We start from the raw sequence: 23,143 nt of genomic DNA on the forward strand, positions 1-23,143 counted from the left end.
TACAGTAATCGGTGCATTTTTATAGCACTGATCGCTGTATAAATGTCACTGGTCCCAAAAAAGTGTCAAGTGTCTGATTTGTCCGCCGCAGTGTCTCTGATCATCACCATTACTAGTTAAAAAATAAAAATGCCATCAATGTATCCCCTATTTTGTAGACTCTATAACTTTTGCACAAACCCATCCAATATATGCTTGTTGCAATTTTTATTGTTTTTACCAAAAAATTGTAGAAGAATACATACTGGCCTAAACTGGTGAAGCAAAGGAAACACAATGTGTGAACAGGATTCTAAGCTAATCATTTTATTTAGTGAAGGGGGGGTTTGGTTGACATTCAGAGTGCTTTAACCACTTGCCTACTGGGAACTTTTACTCCCCTTCCTGCTCAGGCCAATTTTCAGCTTTCAGAACTGTTACACTTTGAATGACAATTGCATGGTCATGCAATACTGTAGCCATATGAAATTTGTATAATTTATTTTTACACAAATAGAGCACTCTTTTGGTGATATTTAATCACCACTGTGTTTTTGCTAAACAAACGAAAAAAATAATATTTTGTAGTTTGTTATAAACTTTTGCAAACAGGCAGTTTTTCTCCTTCACTGATGTCCTCTGATGAACGGCATGGATAAGTGGCACTGGTATGCGGCACTGATGGTCAGCACTGAGAGGTGACATTAGGGAGGCACTGATGGGCACTGATTGGCAGCACTGGTGGGCACTGTTGAGACTGCATTGATTTTTAGGACACTGATAACCAGTGCCCTGATTATCAGTGTAGATGTCCCTTTAACAGAAGCTGGTTATCGGCTCTCATCTCCTCACGCTGAGGGCATGAAGAAAGGAATGCCGATAAGACAGAAGGACTCACCAATCACAGAGTGTGGCACATGGGCAGCGCAATCACAGGAGGACTTCATATGACTGCCTACCAGCAAAGTAAGTCCGCCCTGTAGCCATCATTCTGCTATAGCAGGGATGGGAAGTAGTTAAAGTGTGTCCAATGCCACATTTTGAAGCAAGTCTAAACAATCCCCAATGGTGGACACTAGTTGTGGTGACCCCAGTGATAACTCAAGATTCCCTTACTTTGGAGGGATTTTCTCACAGTTCCTGTGTAGGTTATGGGAAAGGAAGCACATGAAAATCTATCCAAAATTTAAAAAAAAATGGTCTTTAGTTACACTTTAAAGTGAACATAAATGTATTATCTTATTTAATTTTTTAAGTGTATTGCTGGGAATATATTATGAGTAATAGTGAGCTAAAATTGTCCTGAAGAAAATGATGTGCTAGGCTTCCTCCAGTGGTACTCACGAAACTGAAAGCCTAGGTGCTCATGCTGAAGAACCTCATGAAGGAATTCTTTTAGTGATTACACACATATTAATATGAGTTTTCAGTTAATCATGCAATGCGATTAAACTGATTCAATTAAGTAAAAATTTCAAACCAGAGCTCCTTTATTGCATCATAAATAGTGAGGGTCCCTTGCGCTATCTATGTAAAAATATATACTAAACTAGGTAATTGCAGATATCTGTAGTGTATACCGTGTCCTCATGTGAATGAATAATTAAATAAAATAGATAAGCGCAACTAAATAAAACTAAATGGTATGATCTAATTAAATGGTCAAATGGATCACTAATTAGTGCAATGGACCAATATGTGCAAACTGATACTGTGCAAAAACAACAAATTGTGCAAAGATGCAAATATCCTGTGAGAAATACTAATGTTGTGCCAAATGTAATTATCCTGCACAACAAACCACTGCTATAATCCTATAAGAAAATGCAGTTCAAAATACTGTGCAAAAGAGCAAAAATTTGCTAAAATTATGCTGTGCAACAAATAATGTGCAAAGAAGCTTGTGCAAAAAAGGGCCACAGATTGTAAAATAATGCAACAGTCCTGTGATAATTAATATGGTGAATGCTGCGATAAATGTTGTGAAAAAATCGCAATAATCTTAAAGGGCAAATTTGTGCTATTATCCTGTGCAATAAAATATAATCTACAATGCTGTGTAATAAAACGGTCAACCTGTGTTCCTAATTAATCCTGTGATCCTATAGTTGGAAAGAAGTTTGACTCATGGAATTGACTTGTAAATTGCCATCATCCCTGAAATGTATAATTGAAGGAAAATACCTCAAATGTGGGATTTTTGAGGCAATTAATCAAAAAAATATATAAAGAAATAATATTAGAGATAAAACAATTTTAAATGTATTAATAACATATTTAAAAATTAATTAGAACAGAAAAAGTTATATATATTTAAAAATGACAGATGTGGCGAAAAAGATTTTCACTACATAAATGAAAAACATCCATGAGTGAGTATCCAACGCGTTTCGAAAATTGTAAATAACAGTAATCTTCATCAGGGATATTTTTGCCAGTTATGTCACAGAATACAGGCAAGCAAAGTGCAACTCTATTGATGCCGACAGATAAACCATAAGCCTATTATAGCCCTCCAATATGCAAAGGAATCCAAAGATCACAGATCCAACGAAGGAGCCAATAATGAGGAAGAAAGAAAAATGGCCGTAGGGAACAAATGTTATGGCTAGAGCAGAACCTCTACACAGAAAAATCCAACGAGGGTATTCCGACCCATATGGCTCGACAACGGAGGAGAAATCCTGGGATATATCCCAAGCAGAGGAGAACCCCCCCCCCCAAAAGGCATTCAGAGGAGGAAGTAGTAGATGTTCCTTCACGTCTTATGCCCCCCGGGGGTTATCACTGTCATCCATCGCCATGAACTGGGAACTGAGCGCTGACCAACCGAGGCGTAAGACGTGAAGGATCATCTACTACTCTCAGGGATCGGTGGTGATTACCTTACTTATTGATTGAAATAAGCTGATTTTCTTCTGAATAGAGGTAGGAGCATGGGGAGAATTAAGTAACACGCACAAAGAGCACTTATTGGAGAATGTCATTGAGGATTCTAATTTAAGCATTACGGCATTTTCTTCTGACTCTACCAGACATTGTATGGACTGTTGTTATAATCTCCAGTGTATGATGTGGATACACACAGTAGAACTGACACTTTTGGTGTATGAGTTATATTCACAGAGAACTGTTATGGAACATTCCTATACACATGTTATGTGCGCTGAAGCACAGCATTGTTTAACTATATAGGATCACAGGATTAATTAGGAACACATGTTGACTGTTTTATTATGCGGCATTGTAGATTATATTTTATTGTACAGGAAAATAGCACGAATTTGCTGTTTATGACTATTATGATTTTTGCACAGCATTTATCACAGTATTCACCATTTTAATTATCACAGGGTTGTTGCATTATTGTACAATCTGTGGCCTTTTTTTTGCACAAGCTTCTTTGCACATTATTTGTTTGCACAACATAATTTTTTTCTCTTTTGCACAGTATTTTGAACTGAATTTTATTTTATAGGATTATATCAGTGGTTTGTTGTGCAGGATAATTATGTTTGGCACAACATTGGTATTTCTCACAGGGTATTTGCATCTTTCCACAATTTGTTGTTTTTGCACAGTTTTTATGCACAGTATCAGTTTGCACATATTGGTCCATTGCACTAATTAGTGATCCATTTGACCATTTAATTAGATCATACCATTTAGTTTTATTTAGCTGCGCTTATCTATTTTATTTAATTAATCCTTTATTGCATCGATTAATGAGCTCTTGATCACTTTCAACATTGCAAAAGATGATCGACGGTGTCAGAAATTTGTCATTTGTTTCATCAATCAAAAGCAACTATCTGTCAGGGAATTAATCATAACACAGATCAATTAATTATTTTTTAAATAGATCATATGAATTTATGACTGAGTGGTCAAATTTTTAATTGAATACTTGAAGTTTGCAAACTGCTGAACAAAACTACATTTAGGGTTATGCGAGTAACACTTGACAGGAATCTAGATCAGCATTTCATCCAGTCAAAGGTATTTTAACCCTTCCATTAAGCTTTATGTGTTCCAGAAGGACTGTAAACATAGCTTTAGTGGTTTATGGTATAGGAGCGCTTTAAAGCGACATCGACACCTTACCAATGCAGGGAAAAGTGACAGGGTCTCTGCAGAGGGCCCCCTCCAACACCCCAATAGGCACTTTACTAGCTCTCCCTTGAAAGGGCCTGGAAGTGTGGGGTATTGTCGCTCCCAATGGAGGAGGAAGGAGCAGTAGGGGAGCACTGGTAAGGAGAGTCAAAGGTAGGCCTTTGCAAAGACGACACCTTTGCTTTGCTTTGCCTTGCATGGGCAACATAACAGTGTCTCTTTAATACTGCGAGGCAGAGTGAGAACTTAGGGTGTGCAATGCATTAAAAAAGTGTTTTCTCACTTTCTGATTTTTTTTTCTGCCACTGCAAGATTTTGCTGATTTACTATTTTCAAGTAAACTTAAGCACTGTATATGCTGTGATTCCCCATAAAGTCCTACTGCGCTTTTAGGCCTGGTTTACACCTGTACAGGTTAGGGCTCTTTTACATGACCTATCCGTTCCAGTCTGTCTGTCAATTTTTTAGGCAGACCTTAACGGATGCTCCATAGACGTCTATGGAGCGTCAGATGTCAGCAGTGACATGTCCGCTAACAGCTGACCCACTCCGGTCTGAAAAAGTGTGACGAAGGAAAAGCCTAATTTTCCATCCGTCATCGGATCGGGTGACGACGGACTATGCGGTCCATCGTCATCTGATCTCCCAGGGGAGAGCAGCGCTCTGACAGGTCCATCCCTGCACAGTGCAGAGACTGGCCTGTCATTTTCCTGCTCAGTGGGAATCCACGGAGTGATCCCCGCTGAGCAAGCGGTTGTCCACAGGGCGGATAATCACGGATCCGTCCCGTGTGAAAGAGCCCTTACAGTTTGCATATTCCAGGTGAATTTTGCATTTTTAAATACACATTTTTAATCCATTGAAGTTTATGGAACCAAAAACAATAAAAAAAAGTCCCTGGCCCTTTTCATAAAATGCAGAGATGTGAACGTGACCCATAGGAAACCATGGTAAATGGACTGTAGTCTGTTTCTGCAAAACTGAAAATGCACTAAAAAATGCATAGGTGTGAACCAGGCCTAACAGATTCATTTTTTGCCTACCGCTCTGTCCCTTTTAGGCTGGATTCACATCTGTGCATTTTTAGTGCTTTTTGCATTTTGCAGATTTGCACTACAGAACGTGTTCCATAGAAAACCATGGTAATTGGACTGTCTGCAAATCTGCAAAATGAAAAAAGCACTAAAAATGCATAGATGTGAATCCGGCCTTGGGGTAAATATTGGAAAAGTAAGTATCCCTATATCGGAGCCCTGATTTGGGGTTGAAATTACAGGAAGTTTCAGTAGGTGTAAGAATCTGGATATACTGTTACCACTGTAGAATCCTCTAACCTCTATCTGGAGTGTTGACTGATCAGGAACTAGGGTTGAGAAAAAATTTGAGTTTTTATTTCCCAGAAATGATATAACCGCCTAGAAATCTATTGGAGTTAAATGGGAAGGCGCATTTAAAAAAAAAATAAAAAAAATTAAAGGGTGCAGTAGTTTTTAAAAGACTCCTGAAAATTACAAAAGCTCCTTGCAACTATTCTGGACCTGATCATATGCCCCTTTTTATTTAAGGTTTTCTGCGGGGAAAAAAAAAAACTAAAGAGAAGAAAAGTGAATAAAAAAAAGTGTCAGTACTCCAACAATCTAAAACACAAATATTCAAAAAAAGGAACAAATTAAATAAGCTAAACTAACCAAAATAGTAGATTTTTACCTCAAAGTAGCTCATGGAGTAAACATGTGAATTTCCAGTTTGCCAAATTGCTGGAAGACCTCTAAAGCCCATTTTCTTCAAATCAATTTAAACTGAAATTTGTTTGCTTTTAGTGTGTATAATATTTGATTTTTTTTTTATGCAGCACAAGTGTAAAATATACAGAAGCATCTAGAGTCAGTGGAGAGCGGCTATTACTGGTTTGTGATGTGGCTTTAGGTACAACAAAAGATGTCGGTAAGAGAGATTACAGCATCACTGAACCACCTGAAGGCTTCCACAGTTTACATGGGGTCCGAAGCAATGTGTCGAAGAATTCTCAGTTTATTGTAAGTTTTTATGTTTTCATTACTGATCATCCCTGTGTTTGTGCTTGCAGAGAAGCACCTTGTAGCTGACTGTGGTCTCCAATTAGATGCTAAACAGACAACTTCACCTTTACTCTCCACCCCACCTCCAGCTCCTATATAAGGAAACTGGAGGTAATTAACATCAACTGGAAGGCCGGCCATAGATTGAGCAATTTTCTTTTCTGCACCCACGGGTTGTTATCCTCCTAACATACTTGATATGACACGTAACACACAACACATTATGTATCTTGTGTGACAGTTCACTAGTTATTTAATGTGGACAGAACAACCATTTACAAATGACTGAATCATATAGGCATCTCTCAGATAAGCACAGCTCAATCAACAGGCCGATTCCACACCTGAACATGCCTGTAGAGCTCAACCAAGTATTTCTTTTACTGTTGGAATGAAATAAACTCAGTGATCTCAAATTATTAGATTGTGGGAGCTTTGCTGCAAGGGAAACTCCAGAGGAAAATATCTTCTTTAACTCAGTATCAACATATACATAATGTAAATGCTTATGTATATTATGTTAAATTCCCACACACTCAAAACGGTATTCAGTTATGAAGGTTACGGATCGAGTACCTCAATTTATATATTCTTGATTCCTTTTAGTTCCATGTTTTAACAACTCCTTTGGAATACTACTTGCAGATAGATATGCTTAATCCACATTTGACAAATTGTAGCCCTGTTCAATAAACCTTTTTTCTCACCTTCTTTGCGTCCAACTAGAAGTGCTCCTTGGTGGAGCAATCATGCCAGGATCTGATAAATTGACCCCTGGGTATGGGCCTGCTCAAATGAGCCAGATGACAACTATGCACACAGAGGAGGGGGTCCCTAGAAATTGGTTTACGATACACTTGTACAAAGATTCTATAATCCAGACAAGATCCACTAACTGTTGAATCTTAGTAAATAGTTATTATAAGTTTCCTGTTCTTTAAAGGTAAACTTCAAGTCGTACTCCTTTAGTATTCAGTGCAGGATCTTTTCCACTGACATACTACGGTTGATTTACTAACATTGGAGAGTGCAAAATCTGGTGTAGCTGTCCATGGTAGCCAATCAGCTTATAACTTCAGCTTTTCAAATAAGCTTTGACAAAAAAAACCTGGAAGCTGTTTAGTTTCAGTGCACAACTGCACCAGATTTTGCACTCTCCAGACTTAGGAAATCAACCCCCATTGCATCTATCAACTACAAAAATAAAACTGTCAGTGTACCAAAAAAAAGCTTAATTTTAGACCTAAAGGCATTAGTGTCTCCAAAGACGTGGCACTCCTCCCAACAATCCATGTTGATGTTGCTTGTTAATGGGTGCAAATCTGGCACCCATGGAGACGCCTCGACTTTGGAAATAGCAATTCCCATCAAACAATAATTATGGGTTTACGGAAAAATTACTCCCTCCAAAGTATAGTTCTAATAAAAAGATTTTTCAGTGTAACAATCCAAATAAAGTTATAAAGTTCTCAGCTCCCATCTACAGGGCATCAAATAATAGAGAAGTAGCACCAGAGGTTGGAGAATCTGTTTCGTCAGGTCTCCCAAATGTTAACTTTGCAAGGCAATTTTAACTTTGCTTAGTGAATTAGTTAAATCTGTACTGACCTCAATCATCCAATCGTGTGTGATCATAAAATCAAAACAAATCTTTTTTTTTTTTTTTTTAAGTCTCCTTTCACAGGGTTGGGTAAGATTTCACCACTCACTAAGCTAATTAAAAATTATAGCGCACTTCAGCATCCAGTTTTATATTAGCCTGACATGGTTATGAGGGTTTGTGATTGGTGTTTAACCACTTCCCACCCAGCCAATGTACATATACGGCCGGGTGGGAGCTCTCTACTTCTGATAGGACGTTCAGGAACGTCCTTCAGAAGGAGGGGGATCGCCCGTGCGTGTGCCCACGCAGCGGCGCGATCCCGATGTGCTCGTGTCACCCGGACACGGCGCATCTCGGATCGGCAGGAGGGCTCTGTGATTGGCCCTCCTGATCACATCACGGCCGTCATGTGATGTAAACAAACAGCCGGTTGCTAGGCAATCGGCTCCTCCTCTCCTCACACAGAAGTCATCGCTGAGGAGAGGAGAGCAGATCGATGGAGCCGGCTGGTGATCAGTGAGTATGAGCTGTTTTTACAGCTTTTTACTAAATGATCACCAGTCTAGTGTGAACATACATCACCACACAGTGTAAACACACATGTCACCACAATACACATGTCACCACACATGTCCCCAAATAATAAAAAGACATGTCCCCAAATAAAAAAACACATGTCCCCCACATATGTCACACTAAAATCACATGTTCCAATGATTATCTGCACACATATGTACGTGATCACCTGCACACATATGTACATGATCATTTGCGTACATATGTCCGTGATCACACAAACCAATTATTATACACGTAACAGAATTTTTTTTACCAAAAACATGTAGCAGAATACATTTTGGCTTAAATTTATGACAAAATGTGATTTTATTGGATTTCTTTTAAAATAGAAAAAAGAAAATATTGTTTTTTTTCCAAATTTCCGCTTTTTTGTGCTTATATCGCAAAAAATAAAAAACTGAGTCATGAATAAATACCACCAAAATAAAGCTCTATTTGTGCGAACAAAATTATAAATATTTCATTTGGGTACAGTGTAGCATGACCGCGCAATTGTCATTAAAAGAGCGAGAGCGATGAAAGCTGAAAATTGGGCTGGGAAGGAAGGGGGTGAATGTGCCCTGTATTGTAGTGGTTAAAGTCATTTGTTTTGTGTGATTTTATCCGAGATTGGATTGAATCCTCAAAATGCAATGGGTGAGAGTAAAAATGTTGCTATTATCTAGCGTTCAGTATGTTTATAATGCTTATGTTTATGCTGGAGAGCTGAACCGCCATGTTGTGTTTGAGAGCAGTGATTCTATTCTTCTTTGTGCTTCCAAAGCAGGGTAGTTTAACTTGTGATGAAAAAATGACGCACAGCAACATATTTATTACTGTATATGCACCTGACTGCCTTATAGTAATAAAGGTGATTCTGTTGTGCTTTGCATTTTGTATAGAATCTAACATAGATAATAAATGTTTGCTTATTTTTCAGGATGATGAATTTGTGGTGTATAATGTAAATCAGGTGAAGCTTAGATATGGTGTTCAGTTTTGCACTAGCAAAGACACACCTAATTTGAGAAGTGAACTTGCAATAACTTTACTAGAGGAGAATGAGCAGATGACAACTTGTGAGCCAACGGAAGGTAAGACGCACACTGCACAATGTTTAAGTTTCTATAACCTATATAAACTACTGTGCAAGAGTTTTAGGCAGGTGTGAAAAAATGTATATTAAGAATGCTTTCATAGGTATAGGGAAGGAGGTCTGCTTCACCCTGGAAGATAGATTATGTGAACCAGAGTGAAGATACCTCTTCTTAAAGGGTAAGCTTTGGGGAGTGGAATATACCCTGGCTAATATATATAGCCTCAATAGAGGGCCCACAGTTTTTTTGAGGGAAACACTAAATAGAATGTGGGAGTTTAAGAGTGGGTTTGTTATCATATCCGGTGATTTGAACTTTTGTATGGACCCTGAGCAGGATAGTACATCCCATGTACAGGGGCTGAGAAATGTGCAGCTGAAAGCAATAAAACATCAGATGCATCAGCTTCAATTAGTAGATACATGGAGAATTCAACATCCGAGAGTACAGGATTATATATTTTATTCCCCTGTACACGGGACGTACACTAGAATAGATTACTGGTTGGTGGAACATAGATTGTTGGATTGGGTGATATCTACAAACATAGAAATAAGATCTTTATCCGATCATGCCCCGATGCTAATGAAAATTAAAATCCCTGGGGTACAGAAGCAACCATTCTCTTGGAAGCTTAATGAAGAACTATTAGATGGAAAGGGGGAGGAATAAATGATACAGGAGAGGTGGCGGAGAATATAGTCTGGGAGACTCATAAAGCCTAAAAGAAAGAAAGATAGACTCAATAAAAGAAAATAATTAATTGAAGATATCTTCAGATTGGAACAATCCCATAAAAAAGAGAAAAGGGGTAATAGAGGACTAGACGGCGAGCTGCAACATAAACTAATCACTAAAAGAGAAGATTTGAGGGAATTAATAGAATTGGAAAACGAGGAAAATCTATAATAAAATAGCAAAAGAAAGATATCATTGGGGGAATAAAAAACGGTAAATGTCTAGCCAGAATATTAAGGAAAAAAGAGATAATTCAGGCGGTAATGGGATCAGTAGGAGGAAAAAGCCCAGGACCAGATGGCTTCATAATAGACCATTTTCAAATTTTTTTTGAGATCCTAGCCCCGAAACTTTGCGCATACTTTAATGGACTAGGAAAGGGATATGGGTTAAGTAAAGAAGCCTTCAGAGCGACAATTACAACTGTATTGAAAGAAGGTAAAGAAAATACAGTCTGCTCTAACTACAGACCGATATCGTTAATGAATATAGATACGAAACTGTTCTCTAAGGTAGTGGCAACTAGGATGAAGACGTTAATGCCAGGCTTGGTACACTTGGATCAGTCAGGCTTCGTAGAGGGGAGAGAATGTAAGGACAATGGGGTAAGAACACTGCTCCTCCTTCAGAAGATGAGAGTGGAATCCCCAGTCTGCCCCTTTCGATTGATGCAGAAAAAGCGTTCGATCGAGTAGACTGGCGATTCATGATGGGTACTCGGGAGACAATAGGTTTTGGTCCTAGGGTACTGGAGTGGATTGAGGTACTTTATAGAAATCCAACTGCGGCGATAAGGGTTAAAGGAGTACTGTCCCCCCCCTTTTGAAATGTTCAGTGGAACAAGGCAGGAGTGCCTGCTGTCTCCTCTCCTATTCGTCTTGACACTAGAACCTTTATTGATGATAGTAAGGAATAACTATGATATAGGAGGGGTTAGAGTAGGAGAGGAGATACACAAACTAGCTGCATTTGCAGATGATGTGTTATTTTATGTGTCGGAACCCCGAACCTCTATGCCTAATCTATTGAAGGTTTTAAAAGAGTATGGAGAGCTATCTAACTTTAAGATTAACATAGGAAAGTCAGAAATATTGAATATTAATATACCCTCAAAGGAAGAGCGGAGTCTTCGAGCGGAATTCCCTTTCTCATGGAAGAGTACAGGAGTAAAATATCTAGGAATTAAGTTAACATCATCTCTTGAAGAGATATACCAGGCAAACTATATCCCACTATTAAACGAGCTTAAAGAAGAAATGAGGAGAATAACGATGAAACCTCTGTCCTGGTTTGGTAGAATAAACACCTTTAAAAATGACAATCTTACCTAGAATACTGTACAAATTCCAGATTCTCCCAATTTATATTCCCCTGGTGTATTATAGAATTATTAGAACTTTAATTTCAAAATGTATTTGGAAAAATAAGAAACCCAGGATATCCCTAAAGGTGCTGCAAAGGATCAGGGAGGAGCAAGTGTGCCAGATTTTAAAAAATATTACGAAGCTGTGATAACTAGAGTTGTAGAATGGACGAGGCAGAGTAGTAAACAAAGGTGGGCAGGAATAGAACATTGTATGGCAGAAACAAATTTGGGGAAAAGTATTTGGTTACCACCACATTATTGAGTACTAGGACGAAGTACACTCAGTCACTATTAATGCGATTAGGATTTGGGACGAAATGCACAAAAACAATAAATGGAAGTATAACTCGCCACTGATATATTTAAAAGAGAATGATCTCTTCTTACCAGGTAAAAGGAAATGGGGAGGGAATTGGATAAAAGAGGAGAATGCTCAACTTAGACACATAGTACACGGAGGGAAAATAATTGCACAAGAAAAGTTAGAGAGAGAGAATGAAATGTTTGAATTAAATGAGTGGAGATATCTCCAGCTCAGACATCTGGTTTCAGCCTTACCTCGCCCACTGAGAGGGGGAGAAGAACTTACAACCCTGGAGCGTATATGTGATAGAAGAACAGCATGGATAGGGACCTCTCAGATATATAACATCTTAGTGCGGGAGGATGAGCTGGAGGTACCCTCATACATAAAAAAATGGGAGAGGGAAATAGGTCCACGGGGGAGGGGAACAAGAGATAGGGAAAATATTGAAAATGGCACACAGCTCTTCAGTTAATATAGGGATGACGGAAACAAATTATAAGTGTTTTGAGATAGTACAGAACACCAGACATCTTAACAAAATATCAAAAGGGGCAATCTGGGGATTGTTGGAGGAGATGTGGGCAGATAGGATCTATGGCCCACGTATGGTAGAATTGCCCAAAGATCAAAAAATACTGTGAGGAAATATTAAAATATGTAAAAGAGATAACCAACGTACAAGTCTCCAAAAATCCATGGATGTACCTGTTCCACGGGACAGACTTACCCTTAAAAAAATATAAAAAGTCTCTAATACCCCAACTATTAAATATAGCTAAGAGCATGATCCCGAAAACATGGAGAGAGGTGGAAGGTCCTATGATAAAAGAATGGTTTGAGAAAATAGACGACACGTTTAGGATGGAATATTTTGACAGGGAGGAAGAAGGGAACAGAGAACCTCAGAGAAAATGGGAAAGATGGAAAACCTTTAAGTCTACGAAGAATAATAGCGAGGTATATGGGTTGCAGGAATAAAAAAAGAAAAAAAAAGAATGCTTTCAGAAATAGGGTATTAATAATTTTGTTTTATCAATTAACAAAATAGAAAGTAAATGAATGGAAGAGATATCCAAATCGAATCAATATTTGGTGTGACCACCCTTTGCCTTCCCAAACAGCATCAATTCCTCAATTCTAGGTACACTTGCACACAGTTTTTGAAGCACTCAGCGGGTAAGTTGTTCCAAACATCTTGGAGAACTAACCACAGATCTTCTGTTGATGTAGGCTGCTTCAGATCTCCTCATGAAACCACATGCAGATTCCATGATTGTGGAAATCAGGGCTCTGTGAGAGGCAAACCATCACTTCCAGGACTCCTTGTTCTTCTTTACACTAAAGATAGTTTTTAATTACATTGCCTGCATGTTTAGTTAGGGTCATTGTAATGCTGCAGAATAAATTTGGGGGGAAAACACACACCTCCCTGATGGTATGGTATGATGGATAAGTATACACATTTGGGCTCTGATGAGACTGCACATTTGGGCTCTGATGAGACTGCACATTTGGGCTCTGATGAGACCACACTTATGGACACTGATGAGGCTGCAATGATGAGCAGTTACACCGTCCACTGCTTTACTGACACTGTCTACTGCCAAATATCTGTAGGAGGGGTTTCCACCATCCCTGAAAAGTTTGCAGTAATTTTTTATGTCTTATTTTCAGTCTGGTGTGTACTATATGTGCCGTTATATATCAGAGACCGGTATTGTGGTAATATTGAAGTTTATTGAGATTTCCATACATTAGAAGGTTCCATCATTATTGTGTTATTGATTAGTAAATTAGCGTTGCACTTTTTTTCTTATTTTTTTCTCATGCCGACATTTACTTGTGTCACATGCTGATGTAAAGTAGCATGGCCCAGATCTTTATGTGGTGCGGCTAGGGATGTTCTCATACACCATACTAGCACTGATTACTGTTAGAAAGATCTCGAAGCTGCAGCAGGAGGAATATTTCTAATATTGAATTACAGCAGAACACAGTGCATATCATTTAGAATTGTGGGATGTCTACAGGTCAGTAATGATTACCTAAAGCAAGTAAGGGCAATATGTTTATCTGTTATTTTGGCTGGAAGGGGAAAGCACAGACATGCTTTGCATTTATAAGGCTGTAACCTACCTATCCTGCTGTACAGGCCTAGTGTACCCTCCCACATTCACAAAGCATGATGGGAAATGTAGTTTGATTACAGTGTAGAGAGAGAGAAGAGGATATGATGTAATCCCTGTGCTAATAGCTCCTCCTTGGCAGAATACATGCAGCATTTTTTTGAATTAGGTAGATGACTTCCTGAAAATTCAATTAGACTTTTCTCTTCAATGGTAAGGAATTTCACAAATGTAATAACTGTTTAGTGTTTTGTGTAGGGGGGTGTACTAATGGGGGATTTTTTGCCGATCCAGGAGTTGGAGTTGTGCTTTAAAGCAAATCCCAAAGTTTGAGTTATCCCCAGAATAGGTATAGAGGAGAAATCTTCCAATGGGGACATTATTTATAATGGCTGTGGTGGCAAAAAAAATGTTGACAGGGCTTATCTATCTGTATGTCTGATCTACTTATCTTATCTATCTTACATCACAACATTGTGCTGTATATTATGACGCGGATTACAGAATATAGCGCCAAACCTGTCTTATTAAAGCAGAGCTCCACCCAAAAGGGGAAGTTCCACTTTAAGACCTCCTATCACCCCCACCCCTCTGCCTAACGTGACATGTAGTTTTGGAGGAGAGTGGATACCCAGTTTGGACGTGTATCTTCTACTTGTGCTCGGGTCACCTAGGTAATCCAAGCAGAAGTTTCCCTTCTCCCCCTCCTCCTTCTGGAACACGTCTTAGTTCCCAGAAGACTGTGGAATTATTCACAAAATGTAGCGGGCAGCCGGCTGTGAGCCAGCTGTGAAGCCTGTTTTCAGCAGAGAGTGGTCTGAAGTCCGCTCTCTGCTGATCTCTGACAAATCATTCCAGTCACTGTGTCATCCCGACTATGGGAGTCTGTATCCCCATGATGCGTAGACTGATGGCTGTCTCAGGCTCTCAGCAAGTCGCCCCTCCACAGCTCAACGCTCCAGTGAGCATGGAGGAGCAGAGCAGGAGAGCTGCTAATTGACAGGCAGCAGCTCTCTGCTTGTGGAGCTGAGAGAACCGAGTCATAAGCGATGTTCGATGGCTCAGTTCCCAGTGCAGAGATGCCGGGGGACACATGCAGCATAGGTCTGTATAGGTCCTACATCCACCTAGGTAAGTATGATTATGGGAACAAAAATATTCCCATACTTCTCTTTTAAGTGGAAGGAATTGTTACGTGATGATCTCATCTTTTATTTGATCTAGTGTGGTCATTAAAGGGCAGCCATAACTGATCTCAACACTTTATTCCATGAAGTCCTAGATCATTGATTTTAAAGTATATCAAAAGACAAATTTCAGTTCTGGGTAGAGTGCTGACAGGTTAGAATCGCTGTGAGGTTTTTATTAGTGTCTGTGTCCCTGTTCAAGAAATGAACCCTCTCCATTTGTCTTGGTGATCATTGTGACTGGGAGCAGGAAAATCCAAAATTTTGAGTCATAACATGAGCAGGAATAGAGTAGAGGTCTTCTGAAGTGATCACTTTTCAAGTGACAACTGTCTGAGAGCATTTCCCTCACTTTGGAGAAATTTTCTCTCACTTCCTCTTGTGTCAACAGAACAGAAAGTAAAGAATATTCTCTGCAATGTCACACAGATATTAAAAAAAAAACACCTGAGGGGAGTTTTACATTCCCCAATTTATTCAAATAAGAAAGTTTGTCTTCAGAGATTCTTTAAAATCTTGTTTCCTATACTTATATGGTGCCAGCGCATTATGCAGCCAGGTCCAGACCTACTGCGCCTACTGGTTAATCTGCAAAGACTATGTACCTACAGGAATCAGTATTGGAAATCCATCTCAATAGCTAACAAATTGCAGGGTACATATAGGCAATCACAATACTTATAACCCAATGTATTCCTGCTCTTTACCTTACATAGCCTTGCTCCTCACAGTGGTCTTGGTTGGAGGTTTTTGTTACAATTCTGTGCAACAATTTTTTTTTTTAATTTTATTCTACTTATCTCTGACTTGATTATATTTAATATGGCTTCTAAAGCTCTTTTACAACATCTTCTTTAGGGCACAACATTTTTGTCCTAGATTTCTGTTTCCATCTTGGTTTGGTAATGATATACTCTGTCAAAATTGTTATTTTCATAATACAGTTGAAAGCACAGAAGTGTGCTGGGATAGGCACTTTCAGAAAGCATAGTTTGTGAAAATATAAACTGATATACAGTAGATGGCCCTTCGTATTCATTGTAGGCATGCATTAGACTGGACAGACTGTTCAGCTATACACAGGCAGAAGATGGGAGGTGTTTGCTGTTAAACCAGTCCCTTATCGTACACGAGAGTTGCAAAATTACAAGGCATAATTGAAAGTGATGAATTACTTACCAATTTTACTGGATCGGATTTACTAAAGTGTAGAACAAGGTGAAATGTCCACTTCAAACCCTTAACTGCTAGTTTCACAATTTAGTAAATTAGAAAGAATGTGCACTTGTATTTTTAACAGATGATCCAGTAGAGGATCTTCCTGAAGCCAAGGTCCCAAAAGGTGGTCTTCAGAGCAAGGATGGGCAGCAGATTCCGCTAGCGAGCATTCATGTCAAAGCTCGATTAAAGGACCTTGCCGCTCAGGTATCTGTGACTTTTACACACTTTTGTTCACAAAAAACGGTCGCCATTTTTCCTTCACTTACTTTGTGTCTTCTGTATTCAATAGGTTATCATTTTCCAGACCTACAAGAATAATTCCCTCTTTCCAATTGAAGCTAAATATGTTTTTCCGCTGGACGAAACTGCAGCTGTTTGTGGGTTTGAAGCATTTATCAATGGAAAACATATTGTTGGCATGGTAAACCAAATTGATTGTTTAGGATAAATATTTTAATAAAGTGATTTTGTATTAGTCTATAAAAACTATTTTCTACATAGGTGAAAGAAAAGCAGCAGGCACATCGGGAGTACAGAACAGCTATCAGCCAGGGTCATGGCGCTTATCTCATGGACCAAGATGCACCTGTGAGTTTTATGCACAGTTTCCAGTATTAAAATATGTATATAAGGTGATTTCAAGTTGGTTGTATGAGTAAGATCATGAAAACACTTTGGGATATTTACTAATACTGGAGCACTCAGAATCTGATGCAGCTATGCATGGCAGCCAATCAGCTCCTAAGGCCCCATGCACATGAGACGCCGGTGCAAACTCTGCTGAACACATGTTTTTAAAAGCTGAAACCGGCGTTTAGAAACGCCAGTTTTACCGCGTTTGTGTCTAGAAGCGTTTAGTTAAGATAACATCATAGACCCTCCCCAAGTTCACAAAAACAGTATTAACTATTTCAGCCATTTTGTGAGACCAAAGAGAGTAGCAGAAGCTGTGAGAGCAACAGTGTACTTGTATTTAGCGTGTCACTTGCCACGTCACCTGCCACAAGTTGGGGATTGTCCACTTGCCACGTCACTTGCCACAAGTTGGGGATTGTCCACTTGCCACAAGTTGGGGATTGTCCACTTGCCACGTCACCTGCCACAAGTTGTGGATTTTCCACTTGTCATGTTACTTGCCACTTCACCTGCCACGTCACCTGCCACAAGTTGTGGATTGTCCACTTGCCACATCACCTGCCAGGTCCCTTGCCACGTCACCTGCCACAAGTTGTGGATTGTCCACTTGCCACATCACTTGCCACAAGTTGTGGATTTTCCACTTGCCACGTCACCTGCCACGTCACTTGCCACAAGTTGTAGATTGTCCACTTGCCACAAGCTGTGGATTGTCCACTTGCCACGTCACTTGCCATGTCACCTGCCACAAATTGTGGATTATCAACTTGCCACATCACTTGCCACGTCACCTGTCATGTCACCTGCCACAAGTTGTGGATTGTCCACTTGCCATGTCACCTGCCAGGTCACTTGCCACGTCACCTGCTACAAGTTGTGCATTGTCCACTTGCCACGTCACCTGCCACGTCACCTACCACAAGTTGTGGATTGTCCACTTGCCACGTCACTTGCCACGTAACCTGCCACAAGTTGTGGATTGTCCACTTGCCACGTAACCTGCCACAAGTTGTGGATTGTACACTTGCCACGTCACTTGCTGCGTCACATGCCAGGCCACTTGCCACGCATTTGCCACAAGTTGTGTATTGTCCATTTGCCACATCACTTTCCACTTCGCCTGCCACGTCACTTGCCACATCACCTGCCACAAGTTGTGGATTGTCCACTTGCCACGTCACCTGCCTCGTCACTTGCCACAAGTTGTGGATTGTCCACTTGCCACGTCACTTGCCGCGTCACATGCCAGGCCACTTGCCACGCATCTGCCACAAGTTGTGGATTGTACATTTGCCACGTCACTTTCCACTTCACCTGCCATGTCACTTGCCACAAGTTGTGGATTGTCCACTTGCCACGTCACTTGCCACCTGCCATGTCACTTGCCACAAGTTGTGGATTGTCCAATTGCAATTGTTTAAAATATTTTTTTAATGGTTTTTCATCATTTGCCATCATTTTTGAGATTTTTAATGTAAAAAAAATAGGTCACCTTTAAAAACGCTTATAAACTGAAACACGGCACCGGCATTTTTCTGCGCTTGGCGTCTGAAACGTGGAAAACGTTTGCATCTGAACCCATTTTTTTGCTTCTGGAAAAATGAGGTTAAACGCAACTGCATAAAAACGAGACTGTGTACATGGACACATAGGATAACATTGAATGAGTTCAGGGACAGTTGAAAAAAGTGTCCAACTGCCTCTGAGCACGCGTTTAACCACTTAAGCCCCGGACCAATTGTCAGCCTAAGGACCAGAGGTCTTTTTACAATTCCGCACTGCACTTCTTTAACTGGTAATTGCGCGGTCATGCGATGTTGTACCCAAACGAAATTTGCGTCCTTTTCTTCCCACAAATAGAGCTTTCTTTTGATGGTATTTGATTGCCTCTGCGATTTTAATTTTTTACGATATAAAAAGAAAAAGATTGAAAATTTTGAAAAAAATAATATATTTTCTACTTTTTGTTATAAGAAAAATCGAATAAACTAAATTTTAGTCATACATTTAGGCAAAAATGTATTCAGCCACATGTCTTTAGTACAAAAAATGTCAATAAGCGTATATTTATTGGTTTGCGCAAAAGTTATAGCGTCTACAAACTGGAGTACATTTTCTGGAATTTACACAGCTTTTAATTTATGACTGCCTATCTCATTTCTTGAGGTGCTAAAATGGCAGGGCAGTACAACCCCCCCCCAATGACCCCATTTTGGAAAGTAGACACCCCAAGAAAATTGCTGAGTGGCATGTTGAGCCCATTGAATATTTTTTTATTTTTTTGTCCCAAATGATTGAATAATAACACACAAAAAAAAAGTTTACAAAAAGTTGTCACTAAATGATATATTGCTCACACATGCCATAGTTATATGTGGAATTGCACCCCATAATATATTCTGCTGCTTCTCCTGAGTACGGGGATACCACATTTGTGGGACTTTTTGGGAGTCTACCCACGTACGGGGCCCCGAAAACCAATCACTGCCTTCAGGATTTCTAAGGGGGCAAATTTTTGATTTCACTCCTCACTACCTATCACAGTTTCGAAGGCCATAAAATGCCAAAATAGCACAAAACCCCCACAAATGACCACATTTTGGAAAGTAGACACCCCAAGGAAATTGCTGAGGGGCATGTTGAACCCAATGAATATTTTTTTTTTTCTCCCAAGTGATTGAATAATGACACACAAAAAAGTCTACAAAAGGTTGTCACGAAATGATATATTGCTCACACATGCCATAGTTATATGTGGAATTGTACCCCAAAATATATTCTGCTGCTTCTCCTGAGTACGGGGATACCACATATGTGGGACTTTTTGGGAGCCTAGCCACGTACGGGACCCTGAAAACCAATCACTGCATGCACATTTTTGATTTCACTCCTCACTACCTATCACAGTTTCGAAGGCCATAAAATGCCAAAATAGCACAACCCCCCCCCCCCAAATGACCCCATTTTGGAAAGTAGACACCCCAGGCTATTTACTGAGAGGCATGTTGAGTCCATGAAATATTTTATATGTTGCCACAAGTTGCGGGAATATTACATACTTTTTTTTTTTTTTGCACAAAGTTGTCACTAAATGATATATTGCTCACACATGCTATGGGCATAAGTGAAATTATACCCCAAAATAAATTCTGCTGCTTCTCTTGAGTACGGGGATACCACATATGTGGGAATTTTTGGGAGCCTAGCCATGTACAGGACCCTGAAAACCAATCACTGCCTTCAGGATTTCTAAGGGTGCAAATTTTTGATTTCACTCCTCACTACCCATCACAGTTTCGAAGGCCATAAAATGCCAAAATAGCACAACCCCCCCACCCCCAAATTACCCCCTTTTGGAAAGTAGACACCCCAGGCTATTTACTGAGAGGCATGTTGAGTCCATGAAATATTTTATATTTTGCCACAAGTTGCGGGAATATTACATACTTTTATTTTTTTTGCACAAAGTTGTCACTAAATGATATATTGCTCACACATGCTATGGGCATAAGTGAAATTACACCCCAAAATAAATTCTGCTGCTTCTCCTGAGTATGGGGATACCACATGTGGGGAACTTTTTGGGAGCCTAGCCACGTACAGGACCCCGAAATCCAAGCACCGCCTTCAGGATTTAAATATAAAATGCTACCAAAAAAAACTGTTAGCGATCGCAGGGATCAGGCCTGACTCTGCGAACGCTGCAGTTATGTGTTTAGTGTTTTGTAAGTGACAGTGATCGATCGATACTGCACTTGGGTGGGCTGAGCAGAGGGGCAAAACGCAGGTGCTAGCAGGTATCTGGGCTGATCCCGCTAACAATCCGTTTTTTTGGAACCCTAAACTGCTGGAGACACTAGTATAGATCTGATCAGAGCAGATATTGATCTGTTCAGATATTATACCACTACGGGAGGTGTATGCTTTGCACGTGGGTGCACTGGCACTAACCTAGCGCTGCCTGGGCGGCGCAGACCCTGACCCTAAAACCTAATTGATATCACCCGCCGGGTGATCAGGGGGTTAAACCTTTATTGGGTAATAAATGGTGGGTGCCCTGATGCTATAAAAAGCAAACTAACTAACCAGAGTCACCTGTAACACTTATACGGTGATCACTGGTGAAAGGGTTAACTACGGGCAATCGGGGGGTTAAAATATTTATTAGGTAGTATATGGGGGTTCACAAAACTATATAGTATATAACACCCGTTCACTTGTTACCTCATATATACCATATTGACAGCGCTGAAACAGAAATATAAACAATAAACTAATAACATATAAAGAGGATAATTATTCTATGATTAGAGAAAGTCACTGAAAAGTGTTCAGAGCATTCCCAAACATATAAGTCTCAATTTTCAATTGAACGTTCACACTTTGGAAGATCAGGAAAGAAAGTCCATCTCCAAGAAAGAACCACCAGTGCATGAAGAGTCTGACAGCCGGTGACACCCCTTATGGTAATTCACTCACCAGACCCCCAAGGGTTAACAGGCACTTCATTACGACTGTTAAAGAAATCCCACTGGTATCCCTCTGGAGAATCTTCTTATCACACCGCCAAAAGTTTCTCAACCTCAGGTTCCCTGATATCCCACCGATAAAGGTTCACTTAGTTCTCATTGACAGCACCAGATTCACATATAGGAAACGATAAAACATAGATTCCATAGTGCAAAACTGTTTTATTATTTAAAACTCTCGTGCGCATTAAAACATACGTACACAATTTATACAGCAAAAGTCTCCCTTAAGAATGTCACTGGCAGCATGATCAGAGTAGTCTCACCGCAGTCCTGAGCGTGTTCGATCTAATGTAGGCTCAGCTTCCACGGCGGGTCCCGGGTAACAACACCAATCGTCTGCTCAGTAGTGATGTGTAGCTGCCAGGCAGCTACACGTCACTACTGAGCAGACGATTGGTGTTGTTACCCGGGACCCGCCGTGGAAGCTGAGCCTACATTAGATCGAACACGCTCAGGACTGCGGTGAGACTACTCTGATCATGCTGCCAGTGACATTCTTAAGGGAGACTTTTGCTGTATAAATTGTGTACGTATGTTTTAATGCGCACGAGAGTTTTAAATAATAAAACAGTTTTGCACTATGGAATCTATGTTTTATCGTTTCCTATATGTGAATCTGGTGCTGTCAATGAGAACTAAGTGAACCTTTATCGGTGGGATATCAGGGAACCTGAGGTTGAGAAACTTTTGGCGGTGTGATAAGAAGATTCTCCAGAGGGATACCAGTGGGATTTCTTTAACAGTCGTAACGAAGTGCCTGTTAACCCTTGGGGGTCTGGTGAGTGAATTACCATAAGGGGTGTCACCGGCTGTCAGACTCTTCATGCACTGGTGGTTCTTTCTTGGAGATGGACTTTCTTTCCTGACCTTCCAAAGTGTGAACGTTCAATTGAAAATTGAGACTTATATGTTTGGGAATGCTCTGAACACTTTTCAGTGACTTTCTCTAATCATAGAATATTTATCCTCTTTATATGTTATTAGTTTATTGTTTATATTTCTGTTTCAGCGCTGTCAATATGGTATATATGAGGTAACAAGTGAACGGGTGTTATATACTATATAGTTTTGTGATTTGTCTTTTTATATGATAGCAGCTTGTCAGTGTGTATTTTGACTTACTTCGGAGGGCGCTGGGATCAGTGGTGGACACGCTTAATATTTTGTGTTTCGTGTGTTTGTTCCAGTGATATTAGTACTTGCAGTATATGGGGGTTCCTGACGTTATATAAAAACCTGACGGGGAACCTAAATAACTAACTGGCTAACCAGCGTCACCAGTGACACTTATATGGCGATCACTGGTGAAAGGGTTAACTCTAGGGGCAATCAGGGGGTTAAAATCTTTATTAGGTAGTATATGGGGGTACCTAATGCTATAAAAACCTGGCGGTGAACATAAAAAGTAACTAGCTACCTAGCGGCACCAGTGACACTAATGCAGCGATCAGAAAAACTATTGCTTAGTGACACTGGCAAAAGGGGGTGAAAGGGTTACCTGGGGGCAATCAGGGGGTTAAAACCTTTATTAGGTAGTATATGGGGGTCACGGACGCTATATAAAAACCTGACGGGGAACCTAAAAAAATAACTAGCTACCTA

The 23,143-nt window shown here is 39.9% G+C and overlaps 1 protein-coding gene across 8 annotated transcripts in view; it reads left to right on the plus strand.

Annotated features, from left to right (window-relative positions):
• The window catches only part of PARP4 (poly(ADP-ribose) polymerase family member 4), a 716,724-nt gene that overhangs the window by 221,427 nt on the left and 472,154 nt on the right, over nucleotides 1-23,143 (plus strand). For all 8 annotated transcript variants that reach the window (XM_077483981.1, XM_077483982.1, XM_077483983.1 and 5 more), the window contains exons 13-17: nucleotides 5,945-6,128; nucleotides 9,272-9,425; nucleotides 16,453-16,577; nucleotides 16,663-16,794; nucleotides 16,875-16,961. In XM_077483981.1, coding sequence (XP_077340107.1) covers nucleotides 5,945-6,128; nucleotides 9,272-9,425; nucleotides 16,453-16,577; nucleotides 16,663-16,794; nucleotides 16,875-16,961 — 682 coding nt within the window. The remainder of the gene's footprint in view (nucleotides 1-5,944; nucleotides 6,129-9,271; nucleotides 9,426-16,452; nucleotides 16,578-16,662; nucleotides 16,795-16,874; nucleotides 16,962-23,143) is intronic.

The sequence above is a fragment of the Lithobates pipiens genome, unplaced genomic scaffold (assembly GCF_037356315.1).
Source record: "Lithobates pipiens isolate NorthernLeopardFrog02 unplaced genomic scaffold, aLitPip1_a1.2 Scaffold_16, whole genome shotgun sequence".
Taxonomy (NCBI): Eukaryota; Metazoa; Chordata; class Amphibia; order Anura; family Ranidae; genus Lithobates; species Lithobates pipiens.